This window comes from Bos grunniens, chromosome 18 (assembly GCF_055505025.1).
Source record: "Bos grunniens cultivar Pamir isolate PY7600 chromosome 18, Bosgru_T2T1.0, whole genome shotgun sequence".
NCBI lineage: Eukaryota > Metazoa > Chordata > Mammalia > Artiodactyla > Bovidae > Bos > Bos grunniens.
In genome coordinates this window covers 52,664,910-52,691,078 of record NC_141182.1, presented here as the reverse complement: position 1 = coordinate 52,691,078, position 26,169 = coordinate 52,664,910, and the positions used below count along the sequence as shown (strand labels likewise).

The 26,169-nt window shown below is 46.2% G+C and overlaps 2 protein-coding genes across 9 annotated transcripts in view; one reads left to right on the top strand and one right to left on the bottom strand.

Annotated features, from left to right (window-relative positions):
- Positions 1 to 1,223: 1,223 nt before the first annotated feature.
- IGSF23 (immunoglobulin superfamily member 23) lies at positions 1,224 to 26,164 on the bottom strand. Its single transcript, XM_086353044.1, has 5 exons — positions 15,445 to 26,164; positions 12,703 to 13,044; positions 8,865 to 9,134; positions 6,375 to 6,528; positions 1,224 to 1,313 (listed from the first exon to the last, which is right to left on the bottom strand). Exons 1-5 carry the CDS (start codon positions 15,506 to 15,508, stop codon positions 1,304 to 1,306), a joined length of 840 nt encoding a protein of 279 aa, XP_086209170.1. The 5' UTR covers positions 15,509 to 26,164; the 3' UTR covers positions 1,224 to 1,303.
- The window catches only part of CEACAM20 (CEA cell adhesion molecule 20), a 103,036-nt gene continuing 89,711 nt past the window's right edge, over positions 12,845 to 26,169 (top strand). For 6 of the 8 annotated variants that reach the window (XR_015146155.1, XM_086353028.1, XM_086353025.1 and 3 more), the window contains exon 1: positions 12,886 to 13,022. The gene's annotated coding sequence lies outside the window, so the exon portion shown is untranslated. Of the gene's footprint in view, positions 13,023 to 26,169 lie in introns of all 8 variants that reach the window. The other 2 variants (XM_086353031.1, XM_086353026.1) reach the window with 1 other exon arrangement.

Here is a 26,169-nt window from a genome sequence, read left to right as displayed (position 1 = left end):
AATCTCTTTGAGAAAATGTGCACAGTTTATTCTTAGTGAGGGAGGAACATCGTAATGATTCTCAGCTGTTCTACAGCCCTGGCCAGCTGTTCTCTAGCTGGTGGCCGAGTGGCAGCTGCAGTCAACTCTGAGACCCAGGGAACCAGCTGCCTTCACCACTGCCCAGGCAGGAAATGATTTATTTGTCCTTTATAGTAGAGGGATGTGGGAGGGCGGGATGCCTCAGGTAGGAAAGGATCTGGTTCAATATTAAGGGTTTCTGAGCAAATCTGGACCCTTGGATAGATCAGGGCAAGGACCCCAGAACTGCCACAGAGTCAGTAATATACACATATGGCTGCTGGGGGGTTTATTATTATTATTTTCTAACAATTAGGAGTTTGAGTTGCACTGTCCAATGCAAAAGCCATTAGCCACGGATGGATATATAAATTAAAATTAATTAAAAGTCAATTAAAAATTCAGTTCCTCAGTTACATGATGTCCATTTCAAGGGCTCAATAACCACTTGTGTTGCATAATATTGTAGTGGACAGTACAGATATGGACACTTCCTTCACCAGAGAGTGTTCTTGGACAGTGCTAGTCTAAGAAACAGGCTTTGGTATTGGGCAGACTTGAGCTGGCATCGCACGTGGCTGTGTGACTTTGGGCAAATCACTTGCCCTCTCTGTACCTTGCTTTTAGCTTATGTACATGAACACAAGGACACCTCCCTGACACAGGAGGGAGTAATGGGAAGGGGGGGTCTGGCTCCAGGGAGGGAGCAATGGGGCGGTGGAATGATTGGAAATAGGGATTTCAGAGCCCAGGAGCCCATTTTCAGCCATGCCGAATGGCACGTGGGCTCTTAGTTCCCCGACCGGGGACTGAACCCACGTCCCCTGCGTTGGAAGCACAGCGTCCTAGCCACTGGACCACCAGGGAAGTCCTACTACGTAGTACTTCACTGTGGAACCCGTTGTCTGAAAATACACTGGATTTGATTGGAAAACAGTTATCGATGCTCCCAAACTGTTTTATAAAAACTGTTCGATAAAAGCTGAAGATATACGTATTCTACAACTGTGAAATTCCACTGCTAATTATATACTGAACAGAAATGTACACATGTTCCACAAAATGTATATTTTGACGGGATATGGTAAAATAGCTGTTAGTATTTTAATACCACAGGAAAATTCATGATTCAGATCTGCTTGTAATGTCTCCTTTTGTCTAGATTCATTTGTCTGTATTTTTATTTTTATTCAATTTATTTAAACTGAAAAATACCCCAAATGGTTCACCCATCTCTTCATTGTCAGCCAGACCTACAATGGAGAGAGAAATAATAATAATAACAAAAATAACCATAATAATAATACATGTGGCTGACATTTTTTGAAGGCTCACCATGTGCCAGGCACTATTAACAGTGTTTCACTCCCACCATTTTATGTAATCCACACATCTACCCTGTTTTTTTAAAAAAAATATTTATTTATTTTTATTTTTTGGCCACATGTGGGATCTTAGTTCCCTGACCAGGGATCAAACCCACGCTCCCTGCAGTGGAAGCACAGAGTCTAAACAACTGGATCACCAGGGAAGTCCCGCATCTATCCTTTATTTAAAAAAATTTTTTTAAATTTAATTTATTTATTTGGCTGTGCCGGGTCTTAGTTGCCCCATGGGGGCATGTGAACTCAACTCTTAAGTTGTGGCATGTGGGATCTTAGTTCCCAGATAAGAGATTGAACCCATGACCCCTGCATTGGGAGCACGGGGTCTTAGCCATTGGGCCACCAGGGAAGTCCCTCACACACCTACTCTTTGAGGCAGATATTATATTACCATTATCCCTGTTTTACAGATGGAGCACAGAGCAGTTAAAGGGATCACCCAGAGTCCCAAAAGCTAGCATATGGCAGAGCTAGGATGAGCTTAAGGCGTCAGGGTCCAAGAACTTAATTGCAAACCTACGGGGAATCTCCCTTGGCCCTTGGTGAGTTTGGCAGGCCTTCTTGGGGTGCTTCTCAGTCCAGACCCTTCTCTTCTGGAGACTGCCTCTTCCCACCGGGAGAGTCAAGAGACCCATGCTTGTTCTCATGACCTCATCTCCAAGGTCCCAGCTGATTGGACAAGGCTGGTTCCTTCTGGACGACGTCAGCAGTGGTCTGTCATAAATAGGTCTTGGCCAGAATGGCAGGGAGGACGGGAAGTGACCCCTTCTGCTGTTCATGGAGGCAGGGACTCTGAGTAGTCTGAGTGAACATTTTCATACTCCCTGATATCTCATCTTTCCCCTCTAAGAATATGACTTTGGAGTTAGACCTGGGTTTGATTCAGGGTCAACTCCTTGTTAGCAGGATGTCTTTGGGCAGGTTGATGGATTTTTCTGCGATTTAGTTCTACTCATGTGGAAAATGAGGACCATATCCCAGGCCCTGCTTTAAAGTTTTTGCTGTGAGTCTCGTAGGATCTTAGTTCCCCTCCAGGGATCAAACCTGTACCCCCTGCAGTGGAAGCTCAGAGCTCTAATTACAAGACCACCAAGGGAAGCCCCAAAAGGCTTGAGAAATCCAAATGAGAGCCCCATGAGTCAGGTGCTATTAATACCACCCCCATTTTGCAGATGTGCAAACTGAGGCTGCAGGAGTGGTGGCTGCACAACGGCGCAGGAGTGGCCAAGAGGAGCTACCCCACGTCCAAGGTCAGGGGCGGCGGCCGAGAGGAGCTACCCCACGTCCAAGGTCAGGGGCGGTGGCTGAGAGGAGCTACCCCACGTCCAGGGTCGGGGCGGCGGCCAAGAGGAGCTACCCCACATCCAAGGTAAGGAGCAGTGGCTGCACTTTGCTGGAGCAGCCGTGAAGAGACACCCCATGTCCAAGGTAAGAGAAACCCAAGTAAGACGGTGGGCACTGAGAGAGGGCATCAGAGGGCAGACAGACTGAAACCACAGTCACAGACAACTAGCCAATCTGATCACACAGACCACAGCTTGTCTAACTCAGTGAAACTAAGCTATGCCATGTGGGGCCACCCAAGATGGGCGGGTCATGATGGAGAGGTCTGACAGAATGTGGTCCACTGGAGAAGGGAAGCAAACCCCTTCAGTATTTTGCCTTGAGAACCCCATGAACAGTATGAAAAGGCAAAAAGATAGGACACTGAAAGAGGAACTCCCCAGGCCGGTAGCTGCCCAATATGCTACTGGAGATCAGTGGAGAAATAACTCCAGAAAGAATGAAGGGATGGAGCCAAAGCAAAAACAACACTCAGTTGTGGATGTGACTGGTGATATAAGCAAGGTCTGATGCTGTAAAGAGCAATATTGCATAGGAACCTGGAATGTCAGGTCCACAAATCAAGGCAAATTGGAAGTGGTCAAACAGGAGATGGCAAGAGTGAATGTCGACATTCTAGGAATCAGCAAACTAAGATGGACTAGAATGGGTGAATTTAAATCAGATGACTATTATATCTACTACTGCGGGCAGGAATCTCTTAGAAGAAACAGAGTAGCCATCATGGTCAACAAAAGAGTCCGAAATACAGTACTTGGATGCAATCTCAAAAACGACAGAATGATCTCTGTTCGTTTCCAAGGCAAATCATTCAACATCACGGTAATCCAAGTCTATGCCCCGACCAGTAACGCTGAAGAAGCTGAAGTTAAACGGTTCTATGAAGACCTACAAGACCTTTTAGAACTAACACCCCAAAAAGATGTCCTTTTAATTATAGGGGACTGGAATGCAAAAGTAGGAAGTCAAGAAACACCTGGAGTGACAGGCAAATTTGGCCTTGGAATATGGAATGAAGCAGGGCAAAGGCTAATAGAGTTTTGCCAAGAGAACTCACTGGTCATAGCAAACATCCTCTTCCAACAACACAGGAGAAGACTCTACACATGGACATCACCAGATGGTCAACACCGAAATCAGATTGATTATGTTCTTTGCAGCCAAAGATGGAGAAGCTCTATACAGTCAGCAAAACAAGACCGGGAGCTAACTGTGGCTCAGATCATGAACTCCTTATTGCCAAATTCAGTCTGAAATTGATGAAAGTGGGGAAAACCACTAGACCATCAGGTATGACCTAAATCAAATCCCTTATGACTATACAGTGGAAGTGAGAAATAGATATAAGGGACTAGATCTGACAGAGTGCCTGATGAACTATGGAATGAGGTTCATGACATTGTACAGGAGACAGGGATCAAGACCATTCCCAAGAAAAAGAAATGCAAAAAAGCAAAATGGCTGTCTGAGGAGGCCTTACAAATAGCTGTGAAAAGAAGAGAAGCAAAAAGCAAAGGAGGAAAGGAAAGATATACCCATTTGAATGCAGAGTTCCGAAGAATAGCAAGGAGAGATAAGAAACACTTCCTCAATGATCAATGCAAAGAAATAGAGGAAAACAATAGTTTGGAAAGACTAGAGATCTCTTCAAGAAAATTAGAGATACCAAGTGAATATTTCATGTAAAGATGGGCTCAATAAAGGACAGAAATGGTATGGACCTAACAGAAGCTGAAGATATTAAGAAGAGGTGGCAAGAATACACAGAAGAACTATATGAAAAAAGATCTTTATGACTCAGATAATCACGATGGTGTGATCACTCACCTAGAGCCAGACATCCTGGAATGTGAAGTCAAGTGGGCCTTAGGAAGTTTCACTACGAACAAAGCTAGTGGAGGTGATGGAATTCCAGTTGAGCTATTTCAAATCCTAAAAGATGATGCTGTGAAAATGCTGCACGCAATATGTCAGCAAATTCAGAAAACTCAGCAGTGGCCACAGGACTGGAAAAGGTCAGTTTTCATTCCAATCCCAAAGAAAGGCAATGCCAAAGAATGCTCAAACTACCGCACAATTGCACTAATTTCACACACTAGTAAAGTAATGCTCAAAATTCTCCAAGCCAGGCTTCAGCAATACGTGAACCGTGAACTTCCTGATGTTCAAGCTGGTTTTAGAAAAGGCAGAGGAACCAGAGATCAAATTGCCAACATCTGCTGGATCATGGAAAAAGCAAGAGAGTTCCAGAAAAACATCTATTTCTGCTTTATTGACTATGCCAAAGCCTTTGACTGTGTGGATCACAATAAACTGTGGAAAATTCTGAAAGAGATGGGAATACCAGACATGGAACAACAGACTGGTTCCAAATAGGAAAAGGAGTACGTCAAGGCTGTATATTGTCACCCTGCTTATTTAACTTATATGCAGAGTACATCATGAGAAACGCTGGGCTGGAAGAAGCACAAACTGGAATCAAGATTTCTGGGAGAAAGATCAATAACCTCAGATATGCAGATGACACCACCTTTATGGCAGAAAGTGAAGAGGAACTAAAAAGCCTCTTGATAAAAGTGAAAGAGGAGAGTGAAAAAGTTGGCTTAAAGCTCAACATTCAGAAAACTAAGATCATGGCATCCGGTTCCATCACTTCATGGCAATTAGATGGGGAAACAGTGGAAACAGTGACTGACTTTATTTTTCTGGGCTTCAAAATCACTGCAGATGGTGATTTCAGCCATGAAATTAAAATACGCTTATTTCTTGGAAGGAAAGTTATGACCAATCTAGACAGCATATTAAAAAGCAGAGACATTACTTTGTCAACAAAGGTCCGTCTAGTCAAGGCTATGGTTTTTCCAGCAGTCATGTATGGATATGAGAGTTGGACTATAAAGAAAACTGAGCGCCGAAGAATTGATGCTTTTGAACTGTGGTGTTGGAGAAGACTCCTGAGAGTCCCTTGGACTGCAAGGAGATCCACCCAGTCCATCCTAAAGGAAATCAATCCTGGGTGTTCATTGGAAGGACTGATGCTAAAGCTGAAACTCCAATATTTTGGCCACCTGATGAGAAGAGCTGATTCATTTGAAAAGACCCTGATGTTGGGAAGGGTTGAGGACAGGAGGAGAAAGGGACGACAGAAGATGAGATGGTTGGATGGCATCACCGACTCGATGGACATGAGTTTGGGTGGACTCCGGGAGTTGGTGATGGACAGGGAGGCCTGGCGTGCTGCGGTTCATAGGGTCACAAAGAGTCGGACACGACTGAGCGACTGAACTGAACTGAACTGAAACTGAGGCCCAGAGCAGGGTGGCGACTTGCCATGGCCTCACTTTGGGTAAGTGACAGAATGTGGATTTGGACGCAGCTCCAGGACCCTCTCCTGTCTCTTTGTTTCCCTGGGGCTACTTTGGAAACTGACTAGTAGGGTGGGGCACATTGGGGGTCTATGTCATCCTCTCTGAATGAATTTTATGCTCCCTGGGATAAGGTTGTTGGCTTGGCTTCAGTCTTGCTGCAGAGAGAGCTCTGTGCCTTGTGGAGGCTGAGTGGATGGGAGGAAGGGAAGGCAGGTACCTTAGCTTCTGGATGAAGGTGAAGAGCATGCTTCCAACCAGTACCAAGCCTGCCACAGATGCGGCCACGATGAGAGCAATGGCAGATCCTCCTGACAGGGATAGCGGGGGCTTCTGAGAGATGGGTGCAGGTTCTGTGGGTTCCACATCAGCTTCTGGGAACCAAGAAGGGGAGAGACTGGAGGAGACACCCTCCCTCCATACCCCCCCCGCCCCCCGCCATTCCACCTCCTTCCCCATCCTCCCCTTCTCCACACCAGCTTCCTCCCTGCTCTCTCGTCTCAGTCTCTCCCCAACCCATCTCATCACCACAAAGAAGCCAGAGGGTTTTTTAATTTTTTTGGCCACATCTTGTTATGTGGGATCGTAGTTCCCTGACCAGGGATTGAACCCATGCCCCCTGCATTGGAAGGACAGAATTGTAACCATTCGACCACCAGGGAAGTCCCCAGAGGGGTCTTTGTAAAGTCCACACTTGACCCTGTTCCTCTCCTGCCAGAACCGTCCCGTGGCTTCTTCTTGACCTTCAAGAATCTGCGTCTGGCCAGTCTCATCTCTCTCTACCCTCTACATTTATAACTAAGCCTTGTTGGATTCTATTTAACTTTCTGCTTCCCTCTCCTACTTCCAAGCCTTTATCTGTGCCCCTGGAATGCCATTTTCTCCCCCTGGCCTGGACAATTTCTATGTGTCCTAGTACCAACTCAGATGTCCCCTCTTCCAGGAAGCCCTCCCTGATTCCCTTGCTGGGTCAGGTGCCCCCTTGGGTCTCACAGCTTGAGTTCCCCCACCCCAGCCCTGCCCACTCTGGTCATTACTGTTTGTGGACAGGCCTGTCCCCTACTGCACTGGAAGTCCTGTGATGGCAGGACCAGGACTGTCTCTGTTACCAGTTGTCCTCAGCACTGCCCAGCATAGGCCAGTCACATAATAGGTACTCAAAAAACATTTCCTAAACAGTTGATGAACAAGGGAAGGGGGTCTTAGAAGTACTGTCATTCTCAGTGAATGTATCAGGGTCACCAGGTGCTCCAAGATTTATATTTTTTCTCGCAATAAATTACCTAAAATCAAATCCTGAAATCTCCCACTGAACCATGGCTGGGGAGAGGAAGCAAGGTCTAGGAATGTAGCCAAGCCAGGCTCTCCACCCTCTCCATCTTTCCCATGCTCTGGACCTTGGCTCAAGTGATTCCTGCTGCCTACATGCCTCCCCTTCTTCTCTAGGCAGCTCCTCCCACCACTCTATGAATAGAAATACTAAAAATAACATGTATGGCAACTGCTGCTATTTAAAGCACCAGCTAACTAGCTTCCAGAGTTTACCATTTCAGTTCCTTAACAGCAATTTTGTAGAGGTGTACACGATCACTTTGGTTATATACACAGGAGGAAACTGAAGCTCCAGAGAAGGGACACCACTTGTCCTAAGTCACCCAGCCAAGAAGGCACAGGGGCAGGAACTGAACTCCACTTTGACTGGCTCCCAAACCACTTTTTTTAATCCCAATAACTGGCTTGTCTTGTGATTGCCGTCTGAGCCTCTGTACACACTCTTGTCTCGTAACAGGCACAAAATTAATAACAATAGGGATAATACTAATCATAGCAATGATACTAGTTCATGTTTATTGAGCACTCACTAGCGTTCCATCGGAGAAGGCAATGGCCCCCCATTCCAGCACTCTTGCCTGGAAAATCCCATGGATGGAGGAGCCTGGTAGGCTGCAGTCCATGGGGTCGCTAAGAGTCGGACATGACTGAGCCACTTCACTTTCAATTTTCACTTTCATGCATTGGAGCAGGAAATGGCAACCCACTCCAGTGTTCTTGCCTGGAGAATCCCAGGGACAGGGGAACCTGTTGGGCTGCCGTCTATGGGGTCGCACAGAGTCAGACATGACTGACGCGACTTAGCAGCAGCAGTGTTCCATAGTGCTACACCCTCTTACTTTAAGCTGTTCACCTGCTTATCTCACTGAATGCTCACAGCTGTATTTTCAGGGTGGGCACTATTATTTTCCCAGTTTATATTCCTCAGAATACTGAGGAAACTGAAGCACAGAGAAGTCAAGGCACTGGCCCAGAGTCACACAGCCAGCAAGCAGTGGAGCCAGAATTCAAATTCCAAAGCCCGTGCTTGGAACCACTCGCTATATTACCACCTTCATTTTTCCTGTGGCATGTGCTGAGATTCAGAGAGGCAAAGAGAATTCTCAAACACACACAGTAGAAAGTGATTGGAGCCAGGAGGACCCAGACAGCCGGCTCCAGGTCCTGCCCTGAACTTTCATTAGCATTCATGTCTTTGGGCCACAGCTTCTCATCTGTAAAATGGGCTAATAATCCCCACTCTGCCAGGAGGATGAAAGAATGGGATGTCATCTTGACTATAAAGGGTCTCAGAGGGAACTGCTCACAGAAGGTGGCTCAGTGGAATCAGGAAAGCTGGCCACTGACCAGGGGTCTGGGGTCAGGGTGGGAGACTCACGTGGCAGCATGATAGTCACAGGCTGGGAGAGGTACACCCTCTCACTATTCTTGGCCAAGCATAAGTAGGTGCCCAGATCCTTCATGGACAACCTGTGGATAATCAGCCTTTCCCCAGTTCCACGAGGTCTCCCATTGAAGGTCCACCGTAGCACAGGTTCAGGTGTGATTAAAGCCGCCCACTGCAGGATCACAGAGTAGTTGAGTTCACTCCGGAGGATACCTTGTCTATTTCCCGGGAATGTCACCAGCTGCACCCCATCATAGGTGGCTGTGCAAACAAGGGGGCAAGGTCACATGGGTGGAGACCACTCAGAGAGGCCGAGCACTTCCTCTGTTCACCACAGAGGCATTCGTTCATTCACTCACTCATTCATTCATTCATTCCTCAACATGTTTGGAGGGCCTGGTCTGTGCCCCCTGTTGATCCAGACACTGGATGGAGCTGAGCTGTCCTCAGCACATATGACTGCCAACACTGCATCTGTGGCTTCAGGGCTTTCACTGGCTGCCAGAGCCTGCTCTGCTCATGGAAGCAGCAGCCAAAGCACTGGAGAGTGGGCACACAGCCTTCCACAGTGACCAGTGTGGACTGGTACATAAATACCCCAGGTCCCCTGCCCTCAGCTGGACCAGGGTAAAGGCCAAGGAGCTCCTGGAGGAGTGGCTGGATCCTGGATTATTTTGCAGGTAGAGTCCACAGGATTTGCTGATAGATTGGGTGTAGGTGAGGGTGGTGGTGGTCAAGGGGTCCTCCAAGGCTTGGGGCCTGGCCGCTGGCTACTGGGAGGGCTCCTTACAGACAGCATACATCATCCTCACCATTTGTTGTTGTTATTATTGAGTCACTAAGTCGTGTCCGACTCTTTGTGACCCTATGGACTGTAGCTCACCAGGCTCCTCTGTCCAGGGGATTTCCTAGGCAAGAATATTGGAGTCGGTTGCCATTTCCTTCTCCAGGGGATCTTCCTGACCCAGGGATGGAACCCACATTTCCTGCACTGGCAAGCAGATTCTTTACTGCTGAGCCACCAGGGAAGCTCCCCTCACCACTTCCTCACCATAGTTCTTTATTTTTTTTTTCAGCTGAAAGACTCTGAGGTCTGGGGGTCTTAGGGCAGGGCTCATGGTCAGAGAGAGAGACACACAGCTGGGATTTGGATCTGATGTCATGGTGAGTGCTGGGGACCTCCATATGGAGCTGATTACCATTCAATGCAATATGAAAAGTGAAAAAAACTTCAATCCAGCCAAAGAGCTCAGAGAAGTCTTCCTGGAGGAGGTGGTGCATGAGCTAAGCCTTGCAGGAGGAGAAAGAACCCACGGGTGTGGAAACGAGAATCAATGTAGGGGCTCAGTGGTAAAGAATCTGCCTGCCAACACAGAAGACGCAGGTTCGATCCTTAGTCTGGCAAGATTCCACATGCCACAGAACAACTAAGCCCCTGTGCTACAACTACTGAGCCTGTGCTCTGGAGCCCAGGAGCCACAACTACTGAAGCCCATGCACCTAGGGCCTGTGCTTGGCAAGAACAGACGCCACCGCAGGAGAAGCCTGCACACCACAACCAGAGTGGCCCCCACTCAGTGCAACTAGAGAAAAACCCACAAAGCAATGAAGACACAGCGCAGCCAAAAAGAAATAAAATTATCTTTTTAAAAAAGAATTGATTTAATAGCCATCTAGTTTGGACTCTTACTGTGAGCCAAGCACCATTCTAAACACACGTTAACTACAGCTCGTTATATTACTTGGCTTGTTATGTTACGAGTAAGACCCATGCTTGGGTGAAGTCATTTAGTAGGTTGTTTTAGTAGGTTGTAATCTGTGGGGTTGCACAGAGTCGGACACGACTGAAGTGACTTAGCAGCAGCAGCAATCAGCATTTAGGGCTGCAGTCCATGGGGTCCCAAGGAGTCAGACATGACTGAGCACATTGAGTGAATAATCAGCATTTAAAATGTGAAATGAGCTGTAAAAGAAAGTATCAGAATGCATTGCACTTAGCAATAATTGTTATTTTATGACACTTATAAAGACAAGTAACTTGTGATGTGTAGATATATGAACATACAGGGTCATGATTTAAAAAACTTGAAAGCCACTGGATTTACTCGTTTAATCCTCACAACAACCCTACAAGGTAGATTTCATTGTTACCATCCTTTTAATGGGAAAACAAGGGCTCAAAGAGGTCAAGTCCCCTGAAATACTCATGGCGAACATTTGCTTACTCTGTGTGTTGCAGCAAAGAGAGAAATGAGACTTTTCTGATAAAGAAGGAAAATAAGGACCCAATGAACAGCCTGGGGAAATAGCATAAACTGGCCTGAAAGAGTTAAGCAATCCTAGTTTTGCTTTAACTGCCACTGATTCACTGTGCACGCCTGCCTTTCACAAAGCTAATTCCTTAACCACTCTCAGACTCTATGTGAGTTACACCCTGCACTTGGGTTCACCTTCCCCCACACTTCTTGTAACAATCCCCTATAGCATTCTTCCTTTCAGAAAGAAGATAATGGGCCAATAACCTTGGGATACAGCCAGCCAGAGTCACAGAGTCGCCTGATGTCAACTAGGGCTGTTTTGAAACTCAGCAAACGGAAGAAGAACACAAGACCTTTCTTACTTTGATCCTTATCACGTATCCCAGACCATGAGCCCCATTATAACGATTATAAAACTCCTCACTAGCCCCTCCAGCAGGGACACAGTTCTTATAATAGAGTAAAAGTAAAAAAGTGTGTCCTCACTTTGCCTGGTAAAGAAATAAAGTGACTCTTTCTCTTTCCTCCAAAACCCTGTCTCTGTATCTTTACCCGGCATCTCCCACAGAGAACCAAGATTTTGGCAACAGGTGCCAGGCACTGTTCTAGGTATTTGGTGTGGATTAATTCGTTTGTTCCTCATAGCACTCCTACAAGGGTGGGTCTACCATGATTCTATTTTACAGAGGAGGATGCTGAAGCACACAGAGGGCAAGTCACTTTGCAAAGAGACATGGCTAGGAAGTGAAGGAGCAAGGACTCGGCACAGGTGGTTTGGGTTTCAGAATCTGCACATGCTCTAGGCAATTCTAGAAGAACTGGCCTTCAAATCACAGATATGTAGACCGATGGTGGTGGTTTAGTTGCAAAATCAAGTCCGACTGTTGTGACCCCGTGGACTGCAGCCTGCCAGGCTCCTCTGTTCATGGGATTTCCCAGGCACGAATACTGGAGTGGGTTGCCATTTCCTCCTTCAGTGGAGCTTCCCGACCGAGGGATCAAACCCGGTCTCTTCTGCCTCCTGCCTTGGCAAGCGGGTTCTTTACCACTGAGCCCCCTGGGAAGCCCAGACTGATGGACCTCAGACTATTTCCCTTCCATTGGAGCAAAACCGGTCATGTGACTCACTTTGGCCAATAAAACATGGCGGAAGTACTGGCAGGCCGGTTCTGAGCCTGGGCCTCCAGAGCCTTGCAGCTTCTGCTCCTTTGATAACCGAATGAGCTCAGGCTACCTGGCTGGAGGATGGGAAGGCTCGTGGCCTAATTCCTCCCATCGCCCCAACTGCCAGCCAGGCCACTGCCAGACAGGGAGGAGGCCATTCTGCACCAGTGCCTAGGCAATCCTTCCAAACCTGCTGACTGCAGACACCAGAGTGAGCCTGGCTAAAATTAGCTGAGACCAGAGCTGTTGACAAGAATCAAGAGCTAAAAAAAAACTGGTTGCCCTTCTAAGTTCTGGGATGTTTGGAACGGATGATGGGTTCAGAATGGGTCCCCTGGGGCCCTGCGGACTGAGAACTCTGTCCCTCCCGCCCTGCCATGGAGGGAGGGGTGGGGGGGTGAAATTACCCTTGATCGGTATCTGCTCCGTCGCACTCCTGCGTCCCCTGCTGGTTTCCAGTACCACCGTGTAGCTGCCCGCATCTAGAGTCGTCACGTTTCTGATGATCAGGCTGCCCTGGGTGTCCAGCGTCTCCCGGCCAGTGTGGCCAGGCCCTGGGAGGCCCTCGGGAGAGAAGATCATGGCTTCTGGCCGGACTTCATGCCCTCGGAACCAAGAGGTGGCGAGAACCCTATCCAGGCTTCTAGGGACTGGCAGGTGGGCATTGGCTCCTTCAGTCAAGGGGTCCAGAGACACAGAGGACAGCAGTTCCGAGGAGGCAGACCAGGTACTGAATGTGAGCAGGGTGCCTTGTAGGAGGGTGGGAGGGAGAAGAGAGAGAGAGGGAGCAATGGGACCAAAGGCAAGATGCTGCCCCAGCCGCTAACCCCGTGCTGGTGAGAATGTGTGCCATGGAGAGCTGATGTGACAACGGTGATAATAATAAATAAAAAGGGGCTTCCTAGGTGGCACAGTGGTAAAGAATCTGCCTGCCAATGCAGGACACAAGGGTTCAATCACTGGGTTCGGAAGATCCCTTGGAGGAGGGTATGGCACCCCACTCCAGTATTCTTGCCTGGAAAATCCCACGGACAGAGGAGCCTGGTGGCCTACAGTCCATGGGGTCGCAGACAGCTGGACACAGCTGAAGCAACTTAGCATGTACACTCAATTTATATATATATATACACACAATACATATAAAACCTATATATATATAATATATATATAATTCCATATGTGTATACATATGGAATTTCAGAGCTAGAACCATAGAGATAATTCCAGAAGTCCTACTTGACCGGAGCATGGCTATTTTATTTCATTTCTAACCTTCAATCAAATGTGAAAAAGTCACTATTCAATTTTTTCCTGTTTGATCCCAGAACAGGTCCCTGAATCACTATATATAAATATAAATACACCAGAATGTTAAACTTGACTTCCATTGTCACAGAATCTCCCCAAAGTTTCCAGAGGCTGAGAACAAAAGAACATACACCAAGAACTCCCCATTCCCAGCTGAGGTCTAGCTAACAGGGTTGTTGTTGAATTAGTCACTCAGTCCTGTCTGACTCTTTGCGACCCCAAGGACTGTAGCTCGCCAGACTCCCCTGTCCATGGAATTCTCCAAGCAAGAATACTGGAGTGGGTTGCCATTCCCTTCTCCAGGGGATCTTCCCAACCCAGGGACTGAACCTGGGTTCACCTGCATTGCAGACAGATTCTTTAGCATCTGAGCCATCAGGGGAGCCCAGCTAACAGGGGTTACCCATCACCAGTTCTGCCAGCACCAGCCACTTTACCCCTGCCAAGAGAGAAGGCTGAGAGCTCACAGAGAAGAGGAGATGGCTCAGAGTGAGGTTTTTTGGGGGACTGGAGGTCCCCGCTGGGACTGGGAGTTTCCTCCACCTCCTGCTAAGTGAGGGGGGCTCCAAGGGAACCTCTTGGAGTGCTGGAGATGTGTGCTGTGGAATTTGTGGGAACTTAGACCTGTAAGTCTTCAGGTGACAGATGGAGGCGGAGTGGGCAGGATGGATGTGGTCCATACCTCCTGCATTTGGTGGGACAACAGAGATGTCCACGAGTTTCCCATGAGCCAGTGTGAATGCCGCTGAAGGAGCCAGTCAGAGCTCTGAATGGGGGCATCTCTGGAGCCTGTCCTGGCAAAAAGCCCCATAGGAGACGACTTGCTGGGTAGATTCCCCACCCAGGAAGATCTCTCCAACATGCCTCAGCCACACAGAAGGCCATGTCCCCACCTTACCACTACAGCAGTCAAGTTGAAACCTTCCTGCACCCTCCTTGCCTTCCTCTCCTCTACCCTCGGCCTGGTGGGGTGGAGGGGGTGGGCACAGACCTCACCTCTGGGTGGGGAGAAAGGACACAGAGAGACATAGGAACAAGGCCCACCACATCCCCCTACATCCTCACTGCAGCCTGACTCAGGTCCGAGCTGGGGCAGGAGTGAAGTTCTCAACTGTGGCTGAAGTTTTGAAATTACACAGAACTGAACTTTTTAAGGACTGGACAAAGAAGCAATTCATTTACTCTCCAAGAGGTAAATGTGGGTGGTTTCTGGAAAGTGTGTTCTTGGTGGCCAGATCATAAGGGGCCAAGTCCTCCTTCTGTTACTTTCAAGCTGTGTGGCCTGGGGAGGACCCATAACCTCTCTGTGTGTCAGTTTCCCGCTCTATGAAATGGGGCTCCTGTGGCTCTAGGCTCCTGGGGTTAAGAATTAACTGTTACTACATGAAAGCACTTAGAAGAGGCTGACATGGAGAAGTACTCAGTCACAATGGCCTCTTTTTATTATGATTGTTATACTATTTTCATTGTTATGGTTGTTATTGAAAAATTATTATTAGATATGGATAGCTAGAGTCAGACAGGGTGCTCTGGTGGAAAAGGGCTGGCTTGCGGGTACTGAATTCTTATTTTGCCTTTGCCAGCCGCCTGCTCTTGAGCAAGTGACCCCACCCTTATCTGAGCCTCACTTTACTCCTTTGTAAAAGGGGTCAATCACAGAGGCCTCTTGGGGATTTCAAGAGCTCTTGTGCGTCGGTTGCCCATGCTGCGTGGGCTGTAACATGACCAGAGTCAGAACTCAGAGTAGGGGCGTCTCTGATTTGGATAAAGACTCTCCTCCTCTCCAAGGATGTCTCCTCTTTGTCCCCAACCCGTGAGTGCAGCCCTTGTCTCTAACGCACCTGTTAGAAGCAGCCTTGTCCAGGCGGGGCTGTGGCTGGAGCTGGTGCCCAGAGGCCACATCATGCCACGTTCTGTCCTGCAGCGGAGGCAGCTGCGCAGAAGAGGCCGCCCTTCTGGAGTGGGGTCTCCTAGACCACACAGTCAAGTACACAACCTTGGCCCCGCCCCCGCAAGCTCCCGCCCATTCCCTGGCCACACCCACACGGTGCCCAGCCTTGGTCTCCAGTGATGAGCTGGGAAGTCTCTTCTCCAGCACTGGGTTCGTGGCGGGTGGCGAGCAGGCTGGGGAAGGGTCTTTGGAGAAGAGGCTCTGGAGTTGAGCTCACCTCTCTCTCCGGCTCCCGCTCCCAGCCCCTCTGGGCCGGGAGAACGATGAAGATGGAGAACTAGGACAGAACTGTCCCTGGAACAGAGGCAACGACGGGCCAAAGGTCACCAGGTAGGCGGGGAGCTAGGCCTCGTGCTGGCCTCCTGAGTTTGCTCTAGACCTTCAGACTATTAACTCTGAGCCTCTGTAAAATGAGGGGGTTGATAGTGCCTTCCCCAGGGTCAGAGGGGCCCATTCGTACAGAAATCAGGTGCTCAACAGAGTGTCTGGCATGTCCTAGGTACTCAAAAAATGGCCGTGGCTATTACAATAATGCTAATTATAATTATTATTATTGGAATCTTGGATGTTCTCAAGTCATGATCAGGAGCCCTTTCTCATGGCTGTGCTCATATTATGTATCCTAAATTTTGGATTCTAGAAGGAGAAGCCGCCAAAGCTTCTTTCTCTCATCCTTTTGGCCCTTCAGGCCTAGTCTTTCCTAATCAAGTTAATAATAATACTGCCCAAATACTAGCTTGGATTTACTGAACACCCATTGGGTGCCAGTTATTGCTATTTACAATTGTTTTCTGGTTGGCTCCTCATAGTACCTTGAGGGGTTGATATGAACATCCTCATTTTCCAGGGTTCACAGAGGCTAAGAAATTCATGCAATGCCACACAGCTATTCATAATGGCTTTTGTCAGTTCTTGGAGTGAGCCACCTCAGGGCCTTAGTACTGCTGCTCCTTCTTGGAGGCTTTCACGAATCATCTCATGACTGGCTGAGACGAGAATAATCATCATCTCATTATTCTAATCTCAAGTCAAATATCAATTCAAATAGTAATGCCCCACAAAGGTCTTCCCTAAACACCTACTGTAAGTCAGGCCCCTCCTGCTTCTTGCTAGCAAGATACACTGCTTTATTTTCAGTATAATATCTGCTATTATACACTCTGAAATCATTTCTTTTTTTGTTTATTATTTGTCTCTTATCCCCCACACCTACCTCCCTGGCTAGAATGTCAGACCCAGGAGGAGCCCTTCAGTCATGTTTGGCTCATGACTATGTCCCAGGGTCTAGAGCAGTACTAATACCTGGCCCATCATGGATACCCAATAAATTTCCTTTAGTGAATGCATGAAAGAATGAGTGTTGGAAATAATGAAATAATGGGAGTGTTGGAATTTGAACTCATGTCTGACTCAGAAGTTCCTATTTTTCTCTCCCAGAGATGTCTAGGTTCTATCCAACCCTGGGACAAAGTCTCCCCCTTGAATCTCTAAAAGTAGTCATCATCAAGTGACAGAGTTATGTCTTTACTGGTACTAGCCATACTGCCTTTTTTATGATTTTTCTGAAGGCCTCTGCTAGGGCAACTAGCCAGGCCAGGGGATCAGGGATGGGTAATAAACAAATATTTGCAGTATGGTTAATAACCACCTATGGATGAGAACTCTGTGGTTTCTGATCCGCCAGTGTTCATGTTCTTTTATCTAGGTGATAACAAGTGGAGCTTCTTTTGAGAAACTAACTTCCTCTTGGTTCCAGGGAGCCGAGGAGCCCAGGCCTGACCTATCAGAGCACTTTACACTCTTCAACCACAGTGACTGAGTGAGGGCTGGAGTTGTGACCCGAGCTTAACCGATCAGAGCATTTTAGCCTCAAGCCTCGGTAATTTCTTGAGACTTGGGCACATACCCAAAGCAGGCCAAGGAGGAGAAAAATGAGGACTTTTACTGGAATTCTGGGAAATATAGCACTGCTTTCTCCTGGGCTTACTAAGCAGAAGGGATCTAAATGTGGAGCTGCTTGGGGCCCTCTTCCTACCTTGAGTAGAGAGGCTGTAAAGGAATGAGGCCAACACACAGGAAAGCACAGCTAGAATGAACAGAAATTTCAGGGGATATCATTTAAACACCCAGATCTAGCTGTGCCTGAAGCTGGTACTAATGTTGACTTCACATTTTGTGTTGCATGAGTCTATATATTTCCATTGATCTTCCCAGACCAGTTTGATTTGGGATTCAGTTACTTGTCTCCAAAAGAAATTTGATTGAAAGAAAAAGTGAAAAACAGAGTTTTGAGACCATATGATTTGGGATCTAGCAGAGACCGATGATGGCAGGGGAAGTGCCCTGTGAAGGAGATGGTTAAACTGACCCTGAGGGAGGAGGAGGATTTAGCAGGTCGGTGTTTCGCAACTTACCACATTCTCTTACCACATCATAATACCTTCCATATGCACACCCACATAGATTTCAACTTATTTACTTAATAGTTTTCCTTAAAACAACTCAACTAAAATAAGCTCAACTCAGTTTTTAAACACTAAAATTCACAAAATTATATACTAATATGCAACTTGTATTAACACAGATGAAAATTAAAACATAACGATGAATATAAAACCTATTTTTCCACATAACTGGTGTAAATTTTTTGGCGTGTCACCAAAAGAATACGAGCCCCAGTCTGTTGTTTCATGATGAGAAGATACTTAACATTTCTGAACTGTACCTCAAAAATAAAATTAACTGTACCTTAAAATTTTGTATCATGAGGTGTTTTTTGAAACCACAATTAAAAAAAATTTTTTTTTAACCAGAAGAGAGCCAGGAGCAATCATGTACATAGCTTGTCTTTACAGTCTAAAATAAACCCTTGCTTATATTCCAATAAATGGCAAAATTACATATGTAGAAATCATAACAAACCATCATCAAGTCTGTAGTTAACTTGGGGAAGGGACTGAATACTCAAATAGGAAGAAAGAATGCAAATGGGAGATGCAATATCTAATAAGTTACTTCTCTTTCATTAGAGTCAGACAGCTTAGTCTACCATCGGTAGTGATGTCATGGGAGTGTTATGTAGCTCCTCATATGATGTGATAAGAAGGGGACTTCATCTCTATGGTATTTCTCCCCTCCCTCCAAACCTATAACCCCAGTCTGAGAAAAACTCAGACCAACCCAGACTGAGAGACGTTCTACAAAATCTGACCAGTGTTCCTTAAAACTTTGACAACCATGAAAAGCAAGGTAAGACTAAGAACCTGCCACAAAGGAAACCCAGGAGACATGGAAACAACATGTGATATGGTAATCCGGATTGCATCCTGAAACAGAAGAACTTTAACGGAAAAATTGGTGAAATTAGAATACAGTCTAGAGTGTAATGGAAACAAACAAACAAACACGAGTCCTACTTGGAGGACATAATCCTGACATAGCAATTGCTAACATTTACAGAGAACTCAACTCTGAATGGGGCACTGCTGTAAACACTTTAGCTCATTTATTATCTGTTAGCTAATTTATCGGTTAGCTCATTATCTGTTAGCTCATTTATCCTTTCAACACCCCTCTGAGGTAAGTGCTGCCATTCCCCTATTACAGAGGAGGAAATGAAGTCATGGAGAGGGTGAGTGACTTATCTAAGGTTACACAGCTGGTGGATGGCTGGGCAGACCCAGGTGCCAGTTTCCAGAGTCTGTGATCTTAAACATTATATACAACAATCTTTTATTGTCGTTTGGGAAACAAACACAACATGGCAAATCAACTATACTCCAATAAATTTTATTTTAAAAAATCATTTGGGCCTTCTAACATCCGTAAGTGGCAGATATTATTGTTTTCATATTTTCGTATGAGGAAACAGAGATACATGGTTGAGGTTAAATAAATTGCTCAAGGTCACACACATGTAAGTCACAGTCACCCCAAACCAGCCTCACTTCCTTCCTCCTGTCCTCAGACAATGCATTCCCCGAGGCACAGGTCAGATCCTGTGTCCTTGGCTCCTTGAATACTTGCAGCATCATTTATTTCTTCGCGCGCGCGCGTGCGCGCGCGCGCGCGCGCGTGTGTGTGTGTGTGTGTGTTTGATGGTACATCAGAGGGGAGCAGTAAAGCATCATTTTAAAACAATTTATTTATTTTTGGTTGCACTGGGTATCTGTTGCTGCACGCGGACTTTCTCTAGTTACAGTGAGTGGGCTTCTCGCTGCAGTGGTTTCTCTTTTTGCAGAGCACAGGCTGTAATGTGCATGGGCTTCAGTAGTTGTGGCACACCGGCTTAATTGCTCCCTGGCATGTGGGCTTTTCCTTGTCCAGGGATTGAACCTGTGTCCCCTGCATTGGCAGGCAGATTCCTAACCACTGGACCAGCAGAGAAGTCCAAAGCATCATTTTGTTAATAACAGGACAAATAGCAATGAGGTGCAGTTCTGGACAGAGTTGTGAAATGCAACTTGAAGGCCAAAAGAACTCCCAGTCCCGCCGGAGGCTAAGTGTGGATGGGGCAAACCTTATCCCACATGTTTCACATTTCCACGGCAGGATGTCCTGCCATTCATCAGAGGCAGCCACAGCCACTTCCAGGGGTTTTGGAAATATCTCTCTACATTTTGATTGTCACATGCCTGAGGATGAAATAGCACTGACATTTATTGCTGTAAAGATCCAGCAATAATAGATGGGACTGTCCCATATACCAGAGATTTGCCTCACCTGAAAAGCCAATAGTGGGACTTCCCTGGTGGTCCAGTAGTTAAGACTTGGTGCTTCCAATGCAGGAGGCACGGGTTTAATCCTTGGTTGGGGAACTAAGATCCCACATGCTGTGTGGCCAACAAATAAACATAAATAAATAAATACTTTAAAAAAAGAAAAGGCCAACAGCACACCACTTAGAAAGGTGGGATTGGAGTAAGGCTCATGTGGCTCTGGTTTTTGTCCTGTTTCGTGTTCCTCTTTTTTTGGATCTGCACATTTTGGTCTGTCGCCTCCTGTCATGTGATTATAGGGCCTATGGAAGGTAAGTTTATGAGGAAGAGAAACTAGTGGTGCCCCCATCCCTGACCTATTAGCCTCCTCTTTCATAGTTAAAGAAACTTTAGCGGGACCCTTAATTGTTTGGAATAAGGACTACATTTCCCAGCTTCTCTTACAGCAGGTGTGGTTGTGTGACCAGATTCTGGTCCATGAGACATGAGCAGAGGTGGAGTTTTTAGGTCATGGTCACGTATGGATGTGAGAGTTGGACTATAAAGAAAGCTGAGCGCTGAAGAATTGATGCTTTTGAACTGTGGTGTTGGAGAAGACTCTTGAGAGTCCCTTGGACTGCAAGGAGATCCAACCAGTCCATCCTAAAGGAGATCAGTCCTGGGTGTTCATTGGTAGGACTGATGTTGAAGCTGAAACTCCAATACTTTGGCCACCTGATGCAGAGAGCTGACTCATTTGAAAACACCCTGATGCTGGGAAAGATTGAGGGCAGGAGGAGAAGGGGATGACAGAGGATGAGATGGTTGGATGGCATCATCGACTCAATGGACATGGGTCTGGGTGGACTCCGGGAGATGGTGATGGACAGGGAGGCCTGGCGTGCTGCGGTTTATGGGGTTGCAGAGTTGGACACGACTGAGCGACTGAACTGAATTTAAAGGAAGAGGGCCTCCCTTTCTCGTTTCCCCTTTCTTCAGGCTAGAGTGGGGATATCGTGAGCTGGCATCCTGGGCCAAGGGGACAAGTATCACAGTATGGAAGAACCCTTGGCACCTTCACAGAGCAGAGCTGCACACCAACTTGGACTGTGGCAGGAGAGAGAAATAACATTTCTGTGTAATGCAAGCTATCATTATTTTGAATATCTCACATGCAGCCAAATTTTAAGCTATTCAGTTTGGGGGCAGCAGAAAGGAGGGGAAGGTGATGGTAAACCCACTGGGCCACAGGACTCAGCCATGTTCCCTGCTATTGCTTATAATTCAGGTAATAAAACCATCATGTTATCCTCTCTCTTACACACCCCTGCATCTCTTTTTCTCTCTCAATTGTTACTACCTGCAGATCAGGACAAAGGGTGATATTCACTGAGATCTTCAATCTCCACCCAGTTGCTGGTAGAAAAATGGGTGTAAAGAAACCAGAGATTATCTGGACTTTCTTCTGCAAAGCAGGCCTTACTTACACAGGGGACAGATCAGCAGTGGAGTTCCCCCTGGATGTAGGAAGCTGAAGAGAAAATGTCCCAGGGGTTTTAGATTGTTGCATTTCTTTGCTCACCATCTGAGACTTTCCGCTTTTAGAATACCTTCCAGTACCACAGAGGGTGGGAAGCTATATTTCCTTACTTCCCTTAAAGCCAATATGACATACTTGCATGAGATTTGGAAAATGAAAGTGAAATGGAAGCTTTGCTCATGATGCTTCTGCTATGGATTTTTGTAAAGCCAGTCATGGACAGACTGGTGTTTATTGTAAGGCACCACCAGTGACTGGCTTTGTGTGTTTTGAGAGGCTCTTTGTGAACTCAGCAAGTATGGTGTGGTTCTGGGGCCAGTACAGACCTACTCGTTTCATTGTGCTTCGCAGAGATTATGTTTTGTACAAACTGAAGGTCTGTGGCAACCATGTGTTGAACAAGATGATTGGTGCCATTTTCCCAATAGCATTTATTCACTTCATGTCTCTGTGTCAGATTTTGGTAATTCTCACAATTTCTCGAACTTTCTCATTATTACTATATTTGTTTTAGTGGCCTTGATGGATGATCTTTGGTGTTGTTACTGCAACTGGCTGAAGGCTCAGATGATGGTTAGCGTTTTTTAGCAATAAAGTATTTTTAAATTCAAGTATGTGCATTTTTTAAAACATAATACTGTTGCACACTTGATAGACTCCAGTATAGTGTAAACATAACTTTTATCTGAACTGGGAAACCGAGAGATTCCTGTGGCTTGCTTTATTGTGATATTCACTTTATTGTAATGGCCTGGAACTAAATCTGTAATATCTGTAGGTGCGGGTCTGTCCCTTTCAGCCAATTTAAATTAATCCAGGGCTTCCTTGGTGGTCTTGTGGTTAAGAACCTGCCTGCCAATTCAGGGGATATGGGTTCAGTCCTCGGTCTGGGAAGATCCAATATAACCAACCATTTGCCTCACAACTATTGAGCTTGTGCTCTGGAGCCCATGCTCTGCAACAAGAGATATCACCGCAATGAAAGCCCGTGCATTGCAACTAGATCCTTCTTGCTGCAACTAGAGAAAGCCTATATGCAGCAATGAAGACCCCGCACAGCCAAAAATAAATAAATAAATAAATAAATGTATTAAAAAAGTCAATCCACTCTTAAGTCAAATCATGGACACAAGGATGTCATAGCACCAGATCATCTACCTTCCCAACATATAGAAAACACAAGGGCAATATTATCTTCTAAGTGAAAGCAATTTTCTCACCTTCCTCTTTTAAGACACAGCCCATAGCAATAGGAGGTAAACATTAATTTAAGTGATACAACACTATTTGTTTAAATAAAGGATCTAGAAGAGTCATGAGTGTTCTTCTTAGCTCCATGAGGGTAGAAGAAGAGAGAAATGACAATGAAAACTGATCTTGGAATTTTTCAGGAAAAGGGAGTATCAATGTAGATATTATTATCAGGGGCAACAGATTATTATTAAAACAACCAGTCCAGATTTGGGACGTATTAGCAACTAAATTGTGTCCTCCAAAATCCATATGTTGAAGCCCTAAACCCTCATGTGACTGTATTGGAGACAGTTCTTTAAAGGGGTAATTAAGTTTAATGAGGTTATAATCATGGAGCCCTAACCCAACAGGCCCAGTGATCTCATAAGAAAAGACACCAGGGATGGGCATGCATGCAGGGAAAAGGTCATCTGAGGACACAGTAAGAGGTCACCCATCTGCAAGCCAAAAAGAGAGACCTTAGGAGAAACCAAATCTGCTAGCACCTTGACCTTGGACTGCTGGAAGTATGAGAACATTTTTTCTATTGTTTAAGCCATCTCGTGGTTGTTCAGTCATTAAGTCATGTCCGACTCTGTGACCCCATGGACTGCAGCACATCAGGCTTCCCTGTCCTTCACTGTCTCCTGGAGTTTGCTTAAATTCATGTCCATTGAGTTGGTGATGCTATCTGACCATCTCATTCTCTGCCACCCCCTTCTTGTTTTGCCTTCAATCTTTCTCAGCACCAGGGTCTTTTCCAATGAGTTGGCTCTTTGCATCAGGTGGCCAAAGTATTGGAGCTTCAGCTTCAGCATCAGTCCTTTCAATGAATATCCAGGGTTGATTTCCTCCAGGGGGGCTTCCCTGGTAGCTCAGTTGGTAAAGAATCCACCTGCAATGCAGGAGACCCTGGTTTGATTCCTGGGTTGGGAAGGTCCGCTGGAGAAGGGATAGGCTACCCACTCCAGTATTCTTGGGCTGCCATTGTGGCTTAGTTGGTAAAGAATGTTCCCACAATGTGGGAGATCTGGGTTCAATCCATGGGTTGGGAAGATCCCCTTCTCAAGAGAAGGGAAAGGGAAAGGAAGAAGGGAGAAGGGAAAGGGTACGCCAGTATTCTGGCCTGGAGAGTTCCATGGACTTTATAGTCCATGGGGTCACAAAGAGTCAGACACAACTGAGTGACTCACTTCCAGAGCTTTCCCTTCAGGATTGACTGATTTCATTTAAGCCACCTAGTATTTTATTAAGACAGCCTTGGCAAACTAATACAGCAGGTTAATGGGGGCTTTCAAATGATGAAGCAACATCAGCTTTTGAAGTCCGGGTTTCTTATAAGACTCCTTTATTCAAAATACATGTACAAAGAGGATTTCACAAGCCAAAGTCTCTGCTTTTCAGAAGCTGTAGAAGAGAGATTGTTGCTAAGATTTCTGTTACCAGTTAAAATAGCCTAGAGTTTCAAAGCAAAGTCTTGCAATCACACTTTTTTTTTTTTCAGTGTTAAGAAAACAAAGAAGTAGTCTCAGTATGGTCAAAACTTACAATGTAAAGGCAAATGGGATTAAGATGATTATTAACAAATAGAACATGAGGCATGCAACAGTTTGCATCCATTAAAATGAAGACGTTGGAGAGAAAAGTAAAAATTGTAGTTTGAGGGGTACCATGATGGCTGTGAACCCAAACCAGTCTTTTGGACTCAGGTTCTGTCACTTTTTATTTTTAATGTTTTGAGTATGAAGGCGATACTCTCTCTCTTTTTAAAATTTGTTTGGCTGCGCCAGGTCTTAATTGCAGCACACAGGACTTACAATCTTCATTGAGCCATGCCGATCTTTAGTTTTGGCCTGTGGGATCTAGTTCTCTGACCAGGGATCAAACCTGAGCCCCTTGCACTGGGAACACAGAGTCCTAGCCACTGGATACCAGGGAAGTCCCATAAATAACCTGTCACTTTTAAGCTGTATCCCATTTGGAGGTTAATGATGACATTCAGATACCCCAATTATTGGGGGGAAAAATCTACCTCGCACAATTGCCTCACTTCTCAGAGAGTTGCATTTGAAAACCTGTTGTTTTCTTGCAAAGTTAAGAACTCCACAGTGGTGACAAGTCCAGTTTTCAAGTCTTATGTGGGTGGGTGGGGCTCTTTCCCTTAACGTTCAGCTCACATTTTAAGACCTTTTAATAGACCTTCCTTCTTGCTGCCTATGTCCCTGCGCCTCACCTCGTATCATGCTTAATTGAGTGGGGACTATGATCAGATGAGAAAATCAGCCTCCAAAATAAGTTTGGTTGCAAAAAAAAAAAAAATGGATAACCCAACTCAAAATGATTTAAAAATCTGACATGTATTATCCTATGTAGCAGGATTCCAAGGATAGAGCAGTTCTGGGTTGGTTAACCCAGCAGCTCGGTGGTAACACCAAAGACCCAAGTTCTGCATCTTCCTTCACTGCTCTCAGCAGGTTGAACTGTGAGGCCAAATCCCTTCACAGTCCAGGATAGTCACTACGTGGGCCAACAACTTCCAAAGGCAGAAAAAAGGACCCCTAGCTCTCTTTAAGACAGAATAAAATCTTTCCCATCAGCACCCCCGAGAAGACGTCATCTCACCTGGTACCAGGTCACGTGTCTGTTGCTGGGGATAGGAACATCATGATTGGTTCAGCTGTTAACCAATCAGGACTTTTTTTTTTTTTGGCGGGTTCCTGTCCTTAATTCCCCACAGAGGGAAGAGGGCACGGTGTTCATTTTACAGCTGTGGGGGCACTTCAAGCGTGGGAGACAGGGAGGAGTGGATGCTACTGGGAGGTACCCCACCAGCCTCCTCTAGTCTCCCACACCTGCTACATTTGAGGCGGGTAGCCGCCTCACCAAGCCGGGTTTACAGCCCCCCTTTCAACCCGTTCCAGTCTCAGGCTCTTCCCTCTGCGTTCCCTCACACTTCAAAGCAGCCCTTAAGAGAAATCCGCCTGGTGGAGACCTGGGGCCTTCAGTCAACAGCCAAGGGAATGAACTATCTAGAAAGCAGATCTTTTAACCTTTAGTTGACTGCTACTTTGGTTCTCATCTTGACCGAAACCTTGTGAGAGACACTCTTAGCAGAACTACCCAGGTAAGCCGCTCCTAAATTCCT